Raw genomic sequence first — 20,357 nt, 5'->3', positions numbered from 1 at the left:
TATTTAATAATAATGTCTTGTTTTTAATAAAATAGAATTTCTAAGATGAGATATATCTGTTTTGTATACCCATTCATAATATGTTAATAACTATAGCAATTTGAATTGAATATTTATTCCTGAATTCTGTTGAGTGACAAAAATATTGTTTATACCTTTTTATAGACAATGTTTCCAGAAAAAAATTGGTCTGTATTCCTAAAGCTGATATGAATTCATAGGCACATAATGCAGTATTTCTAAGAGGAATAATTATGCTTTTTGTCCTTCCACTCACTTACTACTAAAAGACATAGGCTAGCATATATCATTTTCTATTTATAAGTTTGTAATAAATTAGTCATTAGAGCTTCATAAAATGAATCTAAATTGACAGACTTTAGTTTTTACTGATATCTAAGTATCAAAATGAATGAATATAATTTTTTTAAAGTTCTAGTTTATTTTATAAGTAATATGGAAATACTGCTTGAGGCTGCTTCATTAGAGCAATGTCAGCATTGGTAAGGGCCACTAACTAATATACATTGTATGTCTTCCTTTTATTTCTTTTGTTAAAAAATAATGTCAAAAGTTAAATATATGTATTGCAGATAATTTTGTAATTGTTTAAGAAATGTTAAACAATTGCTTAAATCTTACAAATTGAAAATTCACTTTCCATTTGTCTAGAACTTTTGTAAAGATGTTCATGACATCACTTGTGTATTGTAATTATACCATCTAACTACAAGACTGAACATATTTACATCAATTACCTAATTAGTTATAATTAGTCTAATTAGACTAATTATACAATTAGACAATAATCAACTCAAAATTCCTTTTTACAAATCATGAAAATTCACTTGCAAAAAGCCTCCCAACACCCAAAGTATCAAATTCAAATGATCAACAAAATAAAATTAATGTTAAAGTAGTTATAAATAGTAAAGCCTAAATTATACTCATTATCACAGGTATACATATATGCCATTTGATAACATTAATCTGTGTGTGCATATATTCTCTGCTTTCTTATACATTCTGCTGTATTGTTTTAAAATATTTTTATTATATGCTGACTGTCATGAATTAAGAAGGTAAGGCTCAAAATTTTTCATAATTCTGTTATTTTAAAAAATATTCCATTAACAGACTTCATCTGTATTACCCACTCTCCCATTGGCATGGTATATACATTAATCTTACATATTAACTTAGAGACCGTGTTACCTGGGCCCTCTAGGTTCACATATCTTGGTATCTTGTTTTCTGACTGCAGGAAATCATTTTAGCTCACCCAGAACAACTCTCCAATCCCATGATAGCTGAACCATTGGGAAATCATGGATCTAGAGGCTTTTCTTTCTTTTTTGTCTATTCCTTACAGTCCATTTTGTTATTGTGTTCTGTGTTTTGTGTTGCCATAAAGGAACACCTGAGATTAGGTAATGTATAAAGAAAAGAGATTTATCTGGTTCTCAGTTTTGCAGACTGTACAGGAAGCATGATGTGGCATCTGCGTCTGGTGAGGGCTTCATGCTGCTTTCATTCACGGCAAAAGACAAAGGGGAGCTGGTATTTGCAGAGATCACATGATGAGAGAGGGGGAGGTATCAGATTTCTTTTTAACAACCAGCTCTCAAGGAAACTAATAGAGTTAGAACTCACTCACAGCCCCCCTCAGGATATTACTCCATTCATGAGGGGTCTGCCCGCATGACCAAGATACCTTTCATTAGGCCCTACCTCCAACATTGGGATTAAATTTCAACATGAAGATTAGGGACAAACATCCAAACTATAGCACCTTCTCATATGCCCATTTTGTTGCTGTGTTCTGAATAAGAATTAACTAGGATATGGATGTACATACCATTGTATTTATAGGGCCACACTTGTAGGTCTTTAAAGAATAGAAATCATCTCAAACAGTAGCACAAATTCTCTTTTGTAATATCAATATTACCACCAAATTCATATTTTTTACCTTTAGATAACATAAATACCAGCAGTGTCCCTGACCACAAAAATTCAGGTATATAAAATATTTTAAGAATGCATCCTTTACAAAAGCCACCTCTGCATTTTAATAGCCAGAGCTGCATTGATGTTGATTCTCTGTACTTGATTATTGTATATGTTTCCCTTGGGGCTTACCTTTCTTTTACACTCTCTTTTCCATAATTGACTGTTCAGCTCTCCTATGGGTGGCCCCAAATGCAGCTTCATAAATCTATCTTGCAGGCTACCCTAATGTGAAGATTTTTAAAATTCCTATTACTACCATTAGAGTCAACATGGTTCAGGAAGCTTACTAAAAACTTACTGTGTGCAATATTATGAGCTGGCTCTATTCCTTTCTAGTCAGCAATCTTTTCTGAGTTGACAACATGCAAAACACTGCCCAAATGGTAAGGAAGAGAATTTGAAGTGATCTCATTAAATGGAAAGGCAGGATCAATACATAGACATAATGTGAATGATAAAAACATATAAATATATATACAAATGTGATTGATATAAATAGACAAAAAGCATTAACTCAAAAAGTAAAGGAGAATACATATAGGAAGAATACACTTTTAGAGGATGGATCAGAAGTAAGAGCTTTTAGGTTGAAATCTCTTCATAATGAGGCTGCTGCAGTGGCTCATGCCTGTAATCCTAGCACTTTGGGAGGCCAAGGCAGGCAGATCACTTGAGGCCGGGAGTTCCAGACCAGCCTGGTCAATATGGTGAAATCCCATCTCTACTAAAAATATAAAAATTATCCCAGTGTGATGGCATGCGCCTATAATCCCAGCTACTTGGGAGGCTGAAGCATGAGAATTGCTTGAACCTGGAGGCAGAGTTTCAGCGAGCCGAGGTCGCGCCACTGCAGTCCAGCCTGGGTGACAGAGCTAAACTATGTCTCAAAAAAAAGAAAACACTTTCTTGAAATAATGGCTGTCAGTGTCAGATAACATTCAAAAAGACTGGAGAGTAGAGTTGTTTGGTGAAATGGAGAATTAGGGTTGGTGGAAATCAAGTTTAAGGTATTTTCCAAGAGGAGAAAGCAAGCCTTGGTGAAAAAAATTAGAAAGAGGAGATTAGTAGCATTAAACACAGAATAAATAACTTTAGAATAAATACAAATCTGCGATCATAGCCTATCTAATATGACCTTTTCCAAGCTTTGAAATCTTATCTCATTTTATGCTCTTTGTTGCGCTGCACTCCAGTCACAATATATTTTTGAAGTACACATCAGTTCAGATAGGAACAAAAAATGACTCATAGCAAGGAATGGGGAGCATTAGGAAATCATAAAAGATACCTCAAGATAGTGACATAACTAATTTGATGAGAAGGAAGAGTTTGTGTGAGGAATAAGGAAAAAGTGTTTTGCTTAGACTGCATAGAGTCTGAAATGACAAACTAAGGGTTTTTGAAATGACGTTTCAGTGAAGGGGAACAATTTAAGGTTTTCTAGACCTTAAACCTTGACCCCGCCCACCCCCTGAAAAAAAAGAAAAGAGAATTAGAAATGCAAGATAGATTATCTTAAGAGATCCAAAAGGATAAGAGATTACATTTCTCCTTGGGGAAAATGTTGAGTGGGATAGATCAAAATTTAAGTATGTCCTATAATGTATGCTAGCAAACATTGCAACTCCAAGGACAAGAAAAATTAGGATAATCTAGAATTTATTAATTATAATACTATTGGTGATTATTAGTAAGTTTGCTTTTTTTCTTTTTGTCTAGAGATTTGTCAGTTATCTATACATAATTGCTCATTGGAACCATGATAATGGATCAGATTTCACTAGGAATATATTAGTAAAAGGTTGCAGACTTCAGTAACTAGAATGTTCAATGGTAAAACAACCAAGAAATGACTAAATTATTATATCTGTAATTAATTGCCTATATATGAGGGGCTCTCACAGTAGTAAAGGTAATCTAAAGTGTTAGAAATAAGCAGAGAAGTATGGAAGCATACAAAAGAAAGGTTTATTAAATTTTAACAAGAGATCATCATCATTAATGAAATTACTAGGTACTATTTCAGTGGAATGTTGGAAAAGTATTCTTCAGAAAATGCAAATTGAAAAAGAATTTGTCAGTGGAAACAGAAACAAAAAGTATTGACAGAGTATAATTAACTCTGTGAGTAAAGAGACTTTATTATTAAATATACATCTAAATGACAATGTTCATTATTTGTTTATATTTGAGAATCATTATCACCTAAAAGCGTAATCTAGATAAATCGTTACTAGAGTAACAGACCCACTTTCTTTTTTACAATGTGCACAAATATCTATTGATTATGTGTAATAATGTAAGGGAATTTTTCTCTAAGTGTATTTAAGCTCTGATTATATTTTACTTATTTAATTATATTGAGTTTATACCAGTGCCAAGCAAATAGTAAATTCTGGGGAAATAAATATATATAAAGCAAACCTTGGGTAGTTACAGTACTATTAACTGAAAAAGTATTAACTTAAAAATTGTCTCCTCTCTGCTAAGCCCTGTGTCACGTGCCCAGAATATAATGCTGAGAACAAGACAGACATAATCTCTACTCTCTGGGTACTTACTGGCAAGGGGAGAAGTCTGGCAAGGAGATGGCATAATTAGATTTTATATATTTAACAAGTGAATAAAAATAATTATGTGAGGTTATGTATATGTTAATTAGCTCAACTGTGATGATTATTTTACAATGTATATCAAAACACAGTTGTATACCTTAAATGTATACAATTATTTTGTCCATTATACTTCAATAAAGCTGAAAAAAATATCGGTTAAAGTGTAAATCATTGTGGCTTGCTTGCATTCTTAAGCTATACTAAGTACAATCATGAGTTTTTTAGTTGATTGTAGGGTTTAGAGCATTATGATTAAAAACAGATACAAAGAATAATTGGGATTGAACATGAGTAAAGATCAATAAAAGGATCTAGCTGAGAGAGAGAGATACTGAATCTATGAATAAGAAGTTATAATTGGGTGTAAATTCCCATTATTACCGAAGGAGGAGTAGGTTTAAAGGAATATATTTGAAGTTAAATTTAGGATATGTTGAGTTCAGATGTGTCTGAAGCATCAGAATGGACATATTGACAAACATTTGTTATGTGTATCTGAAACTTAAGGGAGAATTCTGGAAATGGGGCTTAGACTTGGGAGTGGGGCAAGAAAATAGAGCTTGTAGTAGAAATTCATCAGCAAGGATAATGCCACCTAATGAAATGTTATAAAGTGAGGTTAACTATGGAACAAGTAGAATTCCAAGGAATAACACTAGTCGTATTCAGAGGAGAAAGAAAAGCAAAGAAATTTGAGCAATAAGTGTGACAAAGGTAGGAGAGGTAAGATGTATCACTTTATTTAAAAATTATCTGAGTTGACTAATTCTAGCATATCATTTTCTTTCAACTGTTCTTTCTAGCTAAGCACACTTTCTAGGCATTTTATATCATGTAGGGGATTTCTGTAACACAAGAGAATAGTTTTATATATAAACTCTAGAAACATATAGATTTCTGTGTATATTTGTATCGGATACATTTATATTTTCTTATAAGTTAAAAATTCAGTGTTTCTTCTAAACAAAAATTGAAAGGTAGATTTTTTTTTGTACCACTGAGGAAAATGCTAAAGGGGTGACTGATTTAAGACTGAATTTGGACAGTGAATGAAAATACTTATGGCCACAATTCCATGCACACTAGAATAGAGATTCATTTGACACATTTGCAAAACTGTGTGCCTATGTCTGGGTAAGCTTTCTTGCAAATGAACAGCAGTGTTTTTATGTAGTAAGTCACTAAGTATTCCAGTCCTCCTCAATAACATATGAAAGTATTGCAAGTTTTAGAACTCAACAAATGTTACTCAGGTAAAGTGATGAAACACGTTGTTCCATACACACGTTATCTGGAAAAAATAAACATTTTGAATTTTTATAGTATCCCTAATACTATAAAATCATCGAGACACTGTTTTGCCATCAAAATAAGTAAGTTATTTACAAGAAGAACTATTTTGAGATGATGCATTAATGACTTTAGAAGGCAAAGAAAGCCCAGGGGACCTAATTTGAGTTGGGCAGGAGACTAAGTTTTGTTGCTTGTTCTTTTTTTTCCTTTCAACAATTTCAATCCAATGTTTTTACAAAGTCTTTCTTGGTTCATCAAGAGTTTGTTAGATACTTCTGGCCACTTGCTTGATTTGCATCTATCTACAGTTGTGCAGATTTACCTGGAGAGTTAGCCCTTAAACTCTTGAACATGAAATAACAAGAACAATAATAAGAGAGAAACACTCATGAATGCTTCTTTCCTTCAGTTTTAGATCTGTCACCTGTCATTGCTCCATATACAAAATATTTATGTCTATAAATTTAATTATCTATCATTAGATTTACTTAATTAACTTTGTTCTAACAACTGTGTTTCATTTGTTGGCTCTTCTTCAGATTCTTTTCTTTTGTCTTCTCACGTCGATGTCTGAATAGATTGCAGTGTTTGTTGAATGTACGCCATTATTAAGTATACTGTTCTGATCTTTGCATAATAATTTGCATAACAACCACTAGAAATAGACTTTTCCCCTGAGGAAGCTAGTTTGCAAAGAAAATGTTAAGAATTTTCATTGTAGTCTGTTAGTTTTTATCTCCAGGCATACTTAATATTACAGTATTATTTTAAAATGCAGTGTTATTTTAAAGTTAGTTCATTTATAACTTATTTTAAAGATAGGGCATTTCCCTTAAAGATAGTCTGTCATATTCTGATAATAATGTGATTTAATACAATGTAATGTGATGTTTCATTCATTCTGGTTGTGCTGGCTTTTTCTAATGACTTTTTTTTTTTTTTTTTTTTTTACGTTTTTAGGGTGAAACAAAGATCTTAAAACTAAAGAATCTTCGACCTCAGGACTATGCTAATTATAGCTGCATTGCTTCAGTGAGGAATGTATGTAATATTCCTGATAAGATGGTGTCGTTTAGACTGTCCAATAAAACAGGTATGGAATTATCTCTGTATGTTACATGTATCTTATCTACAACTAATGTTTAAAAACTCTCTTTAACTTTTTTAAAGACCAAATGATTTCTATGGTGTATATAGGAATAAGCACCTTTATTCCCAGAAAATCCTGGGATATCTGAAAAGCTTCATACATGGACACAGTAAAATGTCATTGTAATATACTCCATGTAATATGTTTGCATGTATAACGTACAAAATTATAGCTCTTTAAAGTATTGCATTCTAAAATGTCACTAACGAGCATATATCTTGTTCAAAAATATTCTTGACAACTACTAGATTCTTCATATGAAAATTTGTGATTGAAGTTGCTAAATGAGTTTTGTGCTTTCAAAGTAAAAGAACCTTTCTTTTACTTTGGGTCAAGTCAAGAAAACTAGTAGGTAATTTCAGAAAAATGTTTTTAGAACAGTATTTTTGTAGAAAATGTTAAAACATTAATAGGATTGAAACTTAAGTTAGCCTTTGTTTCAATAATATAGACCCCAGAATAATGGTAAACATATTTAGAAGAAATTGATAAATGAAAGAGCAAAGAGAAGGTATATGAGAAAAACATATTTTGTATGAATGTGCATAAAGAATCACCATAATAAATTAAAATTTGAACTGGTTTTGAGAAACTCCAATTTTTCATGTCAATATAAATTTTTACTTTCATTTTTTTTTATTATACTTTAAGTTCTAGGGTACATGTGCACAACGTGCAGGTTTGTTACATATGTATACATGTGCCATGTTGGTGTGCTGCACCCATTAACTCGTCATTTACATTAGGTATATAAATTTTTACTTTTAAGTAACTATACTAAACTAAAGACTTTTAAAGACCCTTTTCCCATTAACAAAAATCTCTAAAAGTGTGGGCTTTTTTTGTGTCTGGGTCTAGACTCTGCTTGTGCCACTTACTAGCTTTTGCACCTTGTTGAGCAAGTCATCTCACTATTCTTTGCCTGATTTCCTCATAAACTCATGAAGTTGTAGAAAGAATTAATGAGTAGATACGTATAAAGCATGTGGAACACACTTTATTAGTTCTTCCAACAAAGAGCTGGTCAGCAAATCCAACCAACTCAGTTGGTAAAAAGATTAAACCTAGGACTTTATTGTACAATATATTTTAAAAAGTCAACTCTGGCATTGGTTCATCAACATATGTTCCATCGAGTTGCCAAGATTTCGAAATGTTCATTGTTTTATACATTTATTTTTCTATTCATCAGAAACTTATTGGGACCCTCCTATGGTTCAGCAATGATAGGAACACTGATTTTGGCGAAGATTTAAATTGTCTTAAACTAGAGAATGCTCTATTTCGTATAGTTAAAAGTCATTAAAGGACACGAACAATGAGAGAAAATGAAACTTTATCAATAATCATAAGAAATAGTTGATGGAGGCCAGGCGCGGTGGCTCACGCCTGTAATCCCAGCACTTTGGGAGGCCGAGGCGGGCGGATCACGAGGTCAGGAGATTGAGACCATCCTGGCTAACACAGTGAAACCTCGTCTCAAAATACAAAACATTAGCCGGGCGTGGTGGCAGGAGTCTGTAGTCCCAGCTGCTCGGGAGGCTGAGGAAGGAAAATGGCGTGAACTCAGGAGGCGGAGGTTGCAGTGAGCTGAGATAGCGCCACTGCACTCCAGCCTGGGCGACAGTGAGAGACTGTCTCAAAAAAAAAAAAAAAAAAAAAAAAAAAAGGTGATGGAAATTATGTTGCAGAAAAAAATAGAAATATAAAATCTTAGTGGACTTAGCATTCATAAAAGTTAATCTCATCTGACTTAAAAAAGGGGAAATTGGATATTGAGAAACAAGAATAAACAGGTTAACATATAAGAACTGGTTATAATTATGTTACCCTTCGTGGCATGAAATGTATTGTGCCTTATAACTAATTTTGTTTTTCTTAGCTTCTTTAATATTTTTTTGAAATATATAGATACAGAGAAAATTAAAAATAAAACGGAAGTATGGCCTATGGGATGAATAAAAGCATTACTATGGAATGAGGAAGAAAAAACCACTAGTATATATTATTACTTAAGTTACCACCTTGCACTTTAGCAGTGCCTTATTCATTTTTAAAATCTTTAGTGTTTTTTATCTCAGTTTATTTTTATAACTATAGGAACATAAACAGGTAGATTTTTCTTGTCACGTCTTTTTCTATCATCTGACACATAATGAACTGTCCTGCAGCAATTAAAGCATCCTCACTGGATTGTTTTGAGAATGAACTGAATTGACATATGCAAAAGTTCTTTAAAGACAAAGATAACCAATAAAATTATATTTAATATTTTTGTGTTGTAGATGTGATTTTTATCATTTTCCAAGGTCCCACAGCTCATAAGGAATGGGGACTAGATTGACTCCAATGTTTGAAGAGTTATTCTAAATAGGAGACTGACAGCTCTTCTTAGTTGTCATAGAGATGGAGAAAATGAACTTAAATCTCAGCCAGAGTGTTTTGTTAGGAATAAATAAGGACTTCATACCTTAAAGCCAAAAGGGGAAGATTACCAGGAAAAGTGGTAGAATTCCTGAGATCTTTTAAAGTAACTGGATGACTTTATTTCTGTGATTATTAAAAAAAAAAATTTGGCTTAGAAAACAGTCTTTGAATACCTGTTCTATGGAGGGCACAGGAGTGCTGTAACTAGAGATATTTTATTTAACATTTCAGCTTTATGTTGCATTTTTTATTTTTCAGCTAATATGTATCTAGACTGGGCAAACATAAAAACCTATTATTCACCTTTATAAATTATCTCACAAAATTTTTGATTGATGTTCACTGCAAAATGAGTATTAGAATTATGGTAAGTAACTGAGTTTAAAAATATAACCTAGTACCTATTCAACTCTTCAGTAACTGTAATCAGACATGTCATATGCCTCATACTTTACACATTCAAACTGGGTTCACTTCAGAAATTTTTCCGTCTGGTGGTGCTCATAGTTGGAAGGGTTTGTGAATTCCAAATAGGTGAAATAAATGAGGTAGCTTTCAAAGTACACAGGGTAAAAATTAAGCTTAGATCATCCTCATGCAAATAAGTCTGTAAACTACAAATAATGGCATGCAAGATATTTCATTGCTCTTTTAATAGTGGAAGAGGAACATAAGTTACCATTGCTATAATCAATGTGAAAGTCGATTGCTCCTAGTGATTCTTACTGTTTTGAATCTCTAAGTGATGTACGTAAAATTACTGTATTTTAAACTGTTGGTTTGCAAAATGTCAAGGAAAATGTGTACCTTATTGAGAGAAGAAAATTATAAATATTGTAGTATGTTTGGTTAATCTTCTTTGTAAACCAATATGTTTATAAAAGTCTTACTTTACTTTAGAAATTATTCCTTCAATGAATGTCAAATAATTGGCTAATCAATGTACTTTTGGTAGAGACAAAATGCCACTGGAACATCTCCACAATCACATCAACTTTTTAATTGCAGTCAGTCTATGGACCTGATTTGCACAATGCCCAAATGATACAGGATGTAAAGATGGAAACAATGTATACTAGAAGTAAAAATTTCTAAAAAGTTCTTACTGCAGAACAGTTACACCATGGAGTGTTCTGGCTCCATCCCATCCCATACCTGCTGAATTAGACTTTCTGGCAGATGGCCTGGCAATGTATACACTTTAAACAAGTTTAAATAATTACTTTGGATGATAATAATATGTAGTCCTTGTTATCCTACTGTTTCCATGAGCCCATTCCATTTTGTGAATAGAAATTAATTTTCTAGAACTGCTTTGAAAGACAGTGTCTAGGTGTCATGATAAAGTCAATGTCATCTGTAGAATTCCAATGATGTGGTTTCTTAACTTTCCTACTGTGAAATAGCATTGTGGTGGAACTCATAATTGTATATCAGCCAGAGAAAGTGTTAATTAATTTGTTGACTCCAAATTCTTGTTTGGCATGCTATGAAAATGTCTCCTGCCACGGAAGTGTCATTATGTATCACACCTAATCTGTCTTAAAATTTATCAAGACAGTTCATAGAATTTTATAAAAGATAAAGTGACTTATTTATTTAATTATTGTCATGCACCCTGACCAATTGACACAGTGTTTAGGAGGGTCTAGAAGTTGTTTTTGTTGTTTCTCTACTCGTATTTGGATGAAAAGGGGACTCACCTCTTGATTGGTAAATTATTTTTAAAATTTATATATATATTTAACCTGGGAGCATAAATTCAAATTGCCATGAATATATACTCCCTTGATTGGTAAATTCTTAATGTAGCTGTATTTCTCATAGTTTATTAAAATAAGCCTGTTAAAATTGATAAGTTTAGATGGTAACATAGGTGTATTTTGAAATTATCATAATTAGGATAACTGAGTATAAATTATTTTAGATTTCTCATATTATGTGTGTTACCAACACTAGGACACATAGAAATTATGATAAAACAAATTTTATTTATTTTAATGAATTTCAAGCACTTATGACTTGATGTCTCACAACTTCAAAGGCAAATAAGAATTAAGTAGGTTACCTATATTAGCATGAAAAACATTTTTTACCTGCTTGAGAGGTTATGATGAAGTGTATAAAAAAGGGATAGGTGTGGCTCATTTGGCCTAATTATGTAAGTCCCTTGATTTAGTCTGCTCTACCTTAACGTTTATAAACATTATCTAATTAAGATATCATCTTTAAATGGGATTTAATTCAAGGAACCAAGCCATAAAAGTATTACTGGCTATAGAAATAGAGGGAAAATATATATCTGTCTCCTCCCTCCCTCTCTCATTTATTTTTCAATTTTTTTTCCTTTCTCTTCTACTCTGTTTTTTTTCTTTTTGTCTCAATAAATTTTCATGGAAGAAGATAGAGGTCAAGAAACGTCTTTGTTTCCTATGTTAGGCAACTATTATCTCTTTTTATTATTTTATGTAGCTCTTAGGAAAGTTATAAATGTCCAGCAATTGTTGTGAATTTCAGTATAAAACCTTTTGTATACTGTTATCTATTCATGATAGTTCTCTTCATGTTTAGAGGAATTTAACTAACTTACTTAAGCCTTATGAAAAAGAAAATATTTTAGTTATATAAATTTTGATAGCTGTGGGCATGAAACAAAATACAAAAACAATTTCTCTTGTGATATGCTACACCTATGGTCATAGACAGCCAGTGTAAGTGCAAGAGGAAGTAGCAGTAAAGATTTTGCTGTAACCTGCACCTTGATACTAACATCAGCCATTTTCCTTAGCCATATGAATTTCTCTAGCCTCTTGCGTTTAGATGATCTTCATAGCATCTAGAAAATCAAGAGAATCATGTATTAGAATCTAGATATGCTAGTTAACCATCAATAACAGTTTTTAAGGACTATTTAGGTTTGTGAAAATAGATGGTATACGTATGATGATGTCCTATGTTAGTCAGCTTGGGCTGCTGTAGCAGAGCACCACAAACTGAGTGACTGAAACAGTAGAAATTTATATTCTCATAGGTCTAGAGGCCACAAGTTTAAGATCAAGGTGCCATCAGGGTTGGCTTCTGGTGAAGGCTCTCTTCTTGGCTTGAAGATGGCTGCTTTCTTGCTGTGTCTTTCATATAACCTTTCCTCTGTGCATTCATGGAGGGAAAGAGAGAAAGCTCTACTGTCCCTTCCTCTAGTGTCCCAAATATGGACACTAGCCATATTTGATTAGAGTCTCATCCTTAGGACCTCATTTACCGTTGGTTACCTCCCTGTAAAAGTCCTATCTCCAAATACAGTCACACTGGGAGACAGGATTCAGGATTCGAATTTGGAGGGAAAGACACAATTCAGTCTCTAATACTCCCAAATTACTGAATGTGGACTTTGCATTTAGGATCGCTTTTCCTTAACATTTCAGACATAAGTTTATAATATATGCTAAATCAAAGCAAGAAAATGAGTCAGATGTGTTAAAGAGCCTGTTCTTCACTGGGAACTCAAATTAAAGAGGTGACTCTATTGAGAGCATTTATGGCCCTGTATTCTTAGCTTTGGGGAAATACAAAGAATTCAACTCTAAAGGAAGAAGGTGAGACGAAATTTTAGGGAGAGACAGATATCACTCCTGTAATACATCATGAATTTTTAAAAGCATGGTCAAAAGATTACAGCAGGGACTTAAATGATGTTAGTGAATTTGTGCATTATTCTTGGATTTTTTTTTCCTAAGTTTCTTTTTCAGTGAGGGCAAAGCTAATATGTGAAATGGAAGAAAAAACATTGGACTTTTCACTTTTCATGCTCTAAAATATTGGAAATATGGGTGCTTTAATAATTTTTTATCATAGATAACAATACAGGTTATCTGAACAACAGTATTTACTACTACATTCAATAATGGAATACAACAAATGTTATTAGAATATTGTAGATACAGAGAATAAGATGTTCCCTATAACTCTTTTGCATAAGTTTTAACATTCAGAAGTCTAAGGTTTAAATTTTGGTTCTGAAATCTTTTATGATGTTACTAATAGTTAGCTTCTCTAAACTTATTTTTCACCTTCTTAAAAATGAAGAAAACATTTTTGTTTTCAAAAATAATAACACATGGGCATCTTTTGGGGAGAGCATTATTCTGCCTACAGCGTATAGCTTCAATCATGGATGATTAGCCTTGAAATAAGTTCATGATCATTTTATGGATGACTTTTGTCACTGCATATGTTAGATATTAGTATTTCCCACTAATAGCTATAGAAATGATTCATATTCTAGGTATATTTATATCTAACCTATTAGGAGAACAAATGTTTAACATAAATACAAAATATTTTTTATGAAATTGATGACGGTTTGTTAGGAAATGGAAGAAATTTGCAAGGTTGTTGATATTCAACAGATTCTTCATTTCAGTGCTCCGTCATTTCCTAAGGTAATCAAGCACATATATGACCTATTTTCACTAATGTAACTTCAGAAATGTAAAAATATAGATGATGATAAGGCAGCAAATCTTGAACAGAGGCAATGGTCATTAACAGGTTTCAACTTTGGTTTTCTTAAGGCAGTATCCAAAGCAATAAGATGACCCAGATTTTTAAAAATTCTATTACTGTCATAAAAGGAAGTTTGCATGTTGCTGGGATCTCCCTACATCTGTGCATTTTGTTGTCCTAGCAATGAAATTTTCCTATTTCTTTATTCAAATGTATCTTAAAACTATGGGTTCTTAACATAAATATACCCGATAAACTAGTAACTCTCCCAGAAGATATCATAATCCAGATACAATAAATAGCCTTAGTCAAATGAAAGGGAACACTAAAAGCCATCTCACAATACAAATACTTTGGACCATATCAAATAATCTGTGTTTTAGCAAACATCTAGGATATTCATTGATTATATTGTTCTAACTTTAAGTGTGTATTATTTTTAATATGCTGTTAGATTATAATTATAATTGAAAAATTTAAAAGAGTTATTCATTATAAAATCTTGCAAAAGTTCAGACCATGTATTTTATATTTGTTTCAGTAGATTGGGTTGAGGATATGCTAAAATAAAGTAATAGGATTTTTTATACTCCTAAGAACAATTAATTTTTAATTTTCAAACTGTTGCTGGATTATGGATTTGTAGACCACAGCTTGGTTCTTTTCAGAGTTTTACTGATCTAGTGAAATACTAAGAATTGCATTATCATAGGCAATAATTCAGTTGGTAGAAATACATTTTACAATTTCTTCATGGTTTTTGAGCTAGCCACATATAACCTGTGGCTTAGAATAGCTCTATGATCATTTACTGACAATTTGCTTTTATAGGTTACTGGCTCTAACAAAGGAGACACAACGAAATATAAAATATTATTTTCTTAAGTTCATGTGGCCAGTCATATTACTTATTCACTCTGAATACTAGGATAGATTATGTCAAAATGTCATCTTTAGCAGGACAACCATCCCAATTTGCCTTGGACTCAGTGGAAGTCCCACATCCTGGGAAACCCAATAGTCCCCCCAAAGCAAAACAATTGGTCACTCAATGAACTAATCCACTATCCAGCCTACCTCCATGTAAGATTCAAGTCTTAATGTCAATTGTTAATGTTGGTGCATATGGAGCCTTAAACAACTCTACCTAAAGAAGCATTATTGAACAAAAGCTGGGTGTGGATTCTGGTTCTGTCTACAGTAGAGTAGTAGTATGATGAATTCCATCAACTCTGTGAATTTGCTTCCTGCTAAATCATGTTTATGAATTGTTCTAGGGTAGGTAACATAATGATGGGAAGAGAATGCTCACAGTAAAATTTCACATTTATTTAGCAAAATAATGACAATAATAACAATAACAAAACACAGAGGAAATGAGGTTGCTACAAAGGGGTAGATGCAGCCCATAAGTACACAGCTGCCTTTGAGCCCCAAGGTCCATGCAAGCAAAGTTCAGGCGTACAGAATTTGAGAAGATTAATACCTGATTGTGCTATTATCCTTTTATACATGGGTCTTACATGATTATTTCTTAAAAATTAACTGACAAGTTATTTCTGGACCTAATGCACATATTTGAGTGAATCTTTGCAAATATTTGTGCTATCAATATTTCTGGTAGAAAAAGTCATGTCAGGAAGATTTTATCCTAACTTAAGAGAAGATGCATACCTAGCCACTGTTTTTCTCTAAGCTGTAAGGCATTTACAGTACCAGTTTCCCCAGATTCGTACCTCACTACAGATATTGTGAAGATAAAATTAAATTATATGTTTATAGTGCCTGGCAAATAGTAGGCTCTTAGTTATGATGGTGGTAGTGGGTGTACTGAAAATATCCTTTGTGAAGAAAGCAAAGAGGCTTTCTAAAATATCATCTAGCTCATCAATTTTCCTTTTTGTTTCTTATTTAGTGAAAAGTATCAATGATAGAATCTATCTACTAATATATATATTTCAGAAGTAATATTAAATCATAGCTAAATTCCAAAATTTTGTCAATAGTTGGCAAAATAAGTAAATATAAAATATTGTATATCCATTTAATGTAAATTATATTACTATTATGCATGTTAGAGTGAGTATGTTTATTACATTAGTTCTGCTGAATTTTCTAAGGCCTTTTTGGAATATTCTATATTTACTTTCTTAATGAAGAAACCTAAACATGCACTTATTGTGTCTGAAGACCAAGCATACTAATCAATGCCAGGTAAATACAATTTTTAAAAATATTTTAGTAGGAAAATAGAAAGTGGTTTTTATCTCACTAAAGAACACTTACAGGATGCATCTCCAAGTTATAGACAAGGCAAAATGCGAACGGCTGTCCTTTAGCTTAGTCATAAATGAGTGAGTTTTTCCCCCCGATATTCTGATATGATGAAATACATTTTTGTTAAATCTTCATGCTAAAATATTTATGCTTTCAAAACATTTTCTGACGTTAGCTACACTCATAGGATTTAATAATGTGGTATAGCTAAATTTAGCCTTGGGGCCACTATTAATATTACAGGGGCATGTGTACCATAACTAGGCATGATTTAAAACATGCACATTCGTTTATGTGGAGCTTTTAATTAGATCAGAAAAAAATGACTGTATGTGGTAGTCCATATTGCAGGGATAGTGTATCCAGTCCATTGTTATAGGGACTAACAGGAGAGAAGATTGGTATGCTGGGAAATAGTGAACAGGCCGAGAATCAGAGATATATTAGCATCAACCTTTAACTGTACATCTGGATGCAGCATGTACTTTTTGTCTGCAGTTGTGGCAACTATTTCCAAAGTATCTCAGTAATTTCAGCTGTTCCCTCAATTTCCAGCTTCTGCAAAGTCTCTTCTAAGAGTCACCTTTATATTTATTTTTTTCTTGATAACAACATACTCTTCTTGCTATTCCTGCTGCTGAAGAAAATAGGTATGTCTAGTTGTTTAGTAATATGCTTTAGTTCGTATTTCAAAGGTATTTCTTTCTTCTACCTCCTTTTAGTCATTCTGCTTTAGTTGCTGTATTCTACTGTTTAATCATTTATGGATTGCATTTTCAATCACATTCTATCCAGTAAATCTGCAGTTAGTCAGCAGTATTGATTTTTGTTAGGCACCCTGTGTCATAGGAATTTTTTTATTGGAACCTTGCCCTCATGTTCTGGGTTCCTATTGCCTTGGTTTCACAAGCATGGAAATAATCAAGAAACAAGGTATTGGATTTTGGGCACAAATAGGTGTGACAATTGAAGCTACTCTTTACATTTTTACTTTAAGAAGCTACTCTTAAAGTTTTTTCCTTTGATTTGGCATTATGACATTGTACTCAACCAAGGAAAAAGTAGGATTTGTAGTCTTCCCGTTGAAGCGTTACTGGGTAGTAGTGTTGTGTCTTTTTAGAAAATTCTTCAAAACCAATTTTCTTTGTTTTGCTGGCAAATGTTTGTAGTTCTGAAATGACCAAATAGAGGTAATTTTATACAGCTTGATTTAACAGGTAACAGATGAGAATCCTTCAAAATGATTGTCACATATTAAGTGCAAATTAAAATACCTATGTCCAAACTGAAGAGAGAAAATATTAGGCACCACAGGAAAGACATAAACAAAACTATTGGAAAAGCAAGCAGGTAATATGGGTTCTTTATTTATCTGGGATTTAATATACAAAGACTATTGTCTTGAAGGGGAAAAAGGAGGAAAAGAGACTACATTTCTTCTATTCTTAATATATCTTTCTAATTCCCTTGATCAGGAATACTTAATAAAGTCCTGTCTTACTGCATATTGTCTTTCAAATTTAAACTTAATTCAAGGTGAAGAAAGCCGTAATGTTTGTGGCTTTGTTTTTTCATTTTGGAATCATCAGTTACAAGCAATCTGATGTGATAGCCATGTCAAATCATGATACTGTAAACTGTACAAAGATATTATATTACATTTTAAGGAACTGAAATATTCAGTGAATATGCATGGTCTGCACACTAAACATTGTGTGTTTAAGCAAAATGTTAGATATGAATACAAGTTTAATAAAGCATTATTGTATGCGTACAGATCAACAGTTAAAGAATATGTAGGGCCGGGCGCGGTGTAATCCTAGCACTTTGGGAGGCCGAGGCGGGCGGATCATGAGGCCAGGAGATTGAGACCACCCTGGCTAACACGGTGAAAACCCGTCTCTCCTAAAAATACAAAAAATTAGCCAGGCGTGGTGGCGGGTGCCTGTAGGCCCAGGTACTTGGGAGGCTGAGGCAGGAGAATGACGTGAACCCAGGAGGCAGAGCTTGCAGTGAGCCGAGATCGCGCCACTGCACTCCAGCCTGGGCGACAGAGCGAGACTCCGTCTCAAAAAAAAAAAGAATACGTAGGCTGGACATGGTGGCTCACACCTGTAATCCCAATCTCTGCTTTGGGAGGCAGAGGCAGGAGGATTGAAGGCCAGGAGTTTGAGACCAGCCTGGGCAATATAGTGAGACCTCATTTCTATGAAAAATAATTTAAAAAAGTATCCAGATGTAGTGGTGCATGCCTGTAATCCCAGCTACTTGGGAGGCTGAGGCAGGAGAATCACTTGAGCCTGCCAGGTCGAGGCTGCAGTGAGCTCTGATCACGCCACTGCACTCCAGACTGAACGACAGAATGAGAGACCTTGTTGTTGTTGTTGTTGTTGTTTAATAAAAAAAGCATATATAATATGGGTCTAACTTTCAAGTCATTGGAGAGTTAAATAGGCAAATCAATACATGTAGACATTAAGAACTTGGAAAACATAAAATAATTCTATATTGAAAACAAATGGTATTTTTTGTTTTTGCTCTACAAGGATATTTCAGTAGCTCATTAATCAGATAAAAAAGAGAAATGTGATGGTACCGAAATCTGTATTGAAAATACCAGAACTAGAATTTGAAAGCTGTATTTTCAGTAGCTTCGAGAAATAAGATATTGACAGAGAGGAAGTGAATTCAGAGGTGATCCAATGTTTTATGCTTCATTTAAAAATAGTATTAAAAAGGTTTTATTGCTTTTTAATATTTCCTTAAGCAATATTCCATTTTGTGTAGTAACCTATTTAGTTCTTCTATATGTATTCCATTACAGTATTATCTTATTCAAAAAATAAGTACCTCCTTTATCATGTAGCAGCATTGTCCTAGAACATGGCAACGATCTGCTCTGAATGTCTGAAATCCCTTATAAGAAATGTACCTCGTTGAACAGTTAGGCTTGAATTGGCTCTTGTTGAAATTAGATCCGTGATAACAGTACTAAGAAGCATTAAGTATTTATGGTAAGGCAATAAGTAGTGACACCTACTACAAGGTCTGTAGTTTAAAATTGTCATTTTATTCAGGTAAAACACTTTTTTATGGCTTTGTAATTCAGTTCAGTAAATTGGCTTCTAACTGCATGCAAAATTTGGAACTAAATCCCTCTCCTTGGCACATTTATTTTTTAAAACATGGTTTTTAAAATTTATTTTATTAATTGCAGTAAGAACTCAACATGAAATGTATGCCTCTAAAGTTTTAAGTGCACAGTACATTATTGTTGACTATAATTGCAATGTTGTACCACAGATCTCTAGAGCTTATTCTTCTTGCTTGACTTAAACTTTATGCCTGTTGATTAGTAACTCCTTATTTCCCTCCTCACTCAACCTCTGATAGCCACATTTCCACCCTTTGATTCTATGGTTCCATGAATTTGACTACTTTAGGTACCTTATATAAATGCAATCATGCAATATTTGTCTTTCTGGCTCATTTCACTTAGCATATGTTCTGAGGGCCCATCTATTTTGTCACACATTGCAGGCTTTGCTTATTTTTTAAGGCCGAATAATATTCCATTATATGTACATACCACATTTTCTATATTCATTCATCAGTTGATGCACATTTAGGTTGTGTGCACCTCTTGACTATAGTGAACAGAGCTGCAGTGAATATAGGAATCCTAATATATCTTTGAGATCCTGATTTCATTTCTTTTGGAAAAATAAGCAGTCCTGGAAGTAGGATTACTGGGTCATATGGTAGATGCAGTTTTAATATGTTGAGGAACCTCTATATTGTTTTCCATTGCAGCTGCACCAGTTTGCATTGCACAAAGCTTCCAGTTTCTTCACATCCTTGCTGACACTTTCTGTCTGTCTTTAAAAGTAGTCATCATCCTGACAGGTGTGAGTTGGTATCTTATTGTGATTTTGATTTGCATTTCCTTTATGATTTGTAACACTGAGCATTTGTTCATATACTTATCCATTTGTGTCTTCTTTAGAGAATGTCTGTTCAAATCCCATTTTTGAACCAGGTTATTTGTTTTTTGTTTGTTTGTTTGTTGCTATTGAGTT

General features: G+C 33.1%; 1 protein-coding gene across 1 annotated transcript in view; it reads left to right on the top strand.

Moving 5' to 3' along the window:
* MDGA2 (MAM domain containing glycosylphosphatidylinositol anchor 2) overlaps window positions 1-20,357 on the top strand; it is an 831,762-nt gene that overhangs the window by 545,484 nt on the left and 265,921 nt on the right. Inside the window, exon 5 of the mRNA XM_054449174.2 lies at window positions 6,882-7,014. Coding sequence (XP_054305149.2) covers window positions 6,882-7,014 — 133 coding nt within the window. The remainder of the gene's footprint in view (window positions 1-6,881; window positions 7,015-20,357) is intronic.

Source organism: Pongo pygmaeus, chromosome 15, assembly GCF_028885625.2.
Source record: "Pongo pygmaeus isolate AG05252 chromosome 15, NHGRI_mPonPyg2-v2.0_pri, whole genome shotgun sequence".
Taxonomy (NCBI): Eukaryota; Metazoa; Chordata; class Mammalia; order Primates; family Hominidae; genus Pongo; species Pongo pygmaeus.
This window is presented reverse-complemented; position numbering and strand designations above follow the sequence as displayed.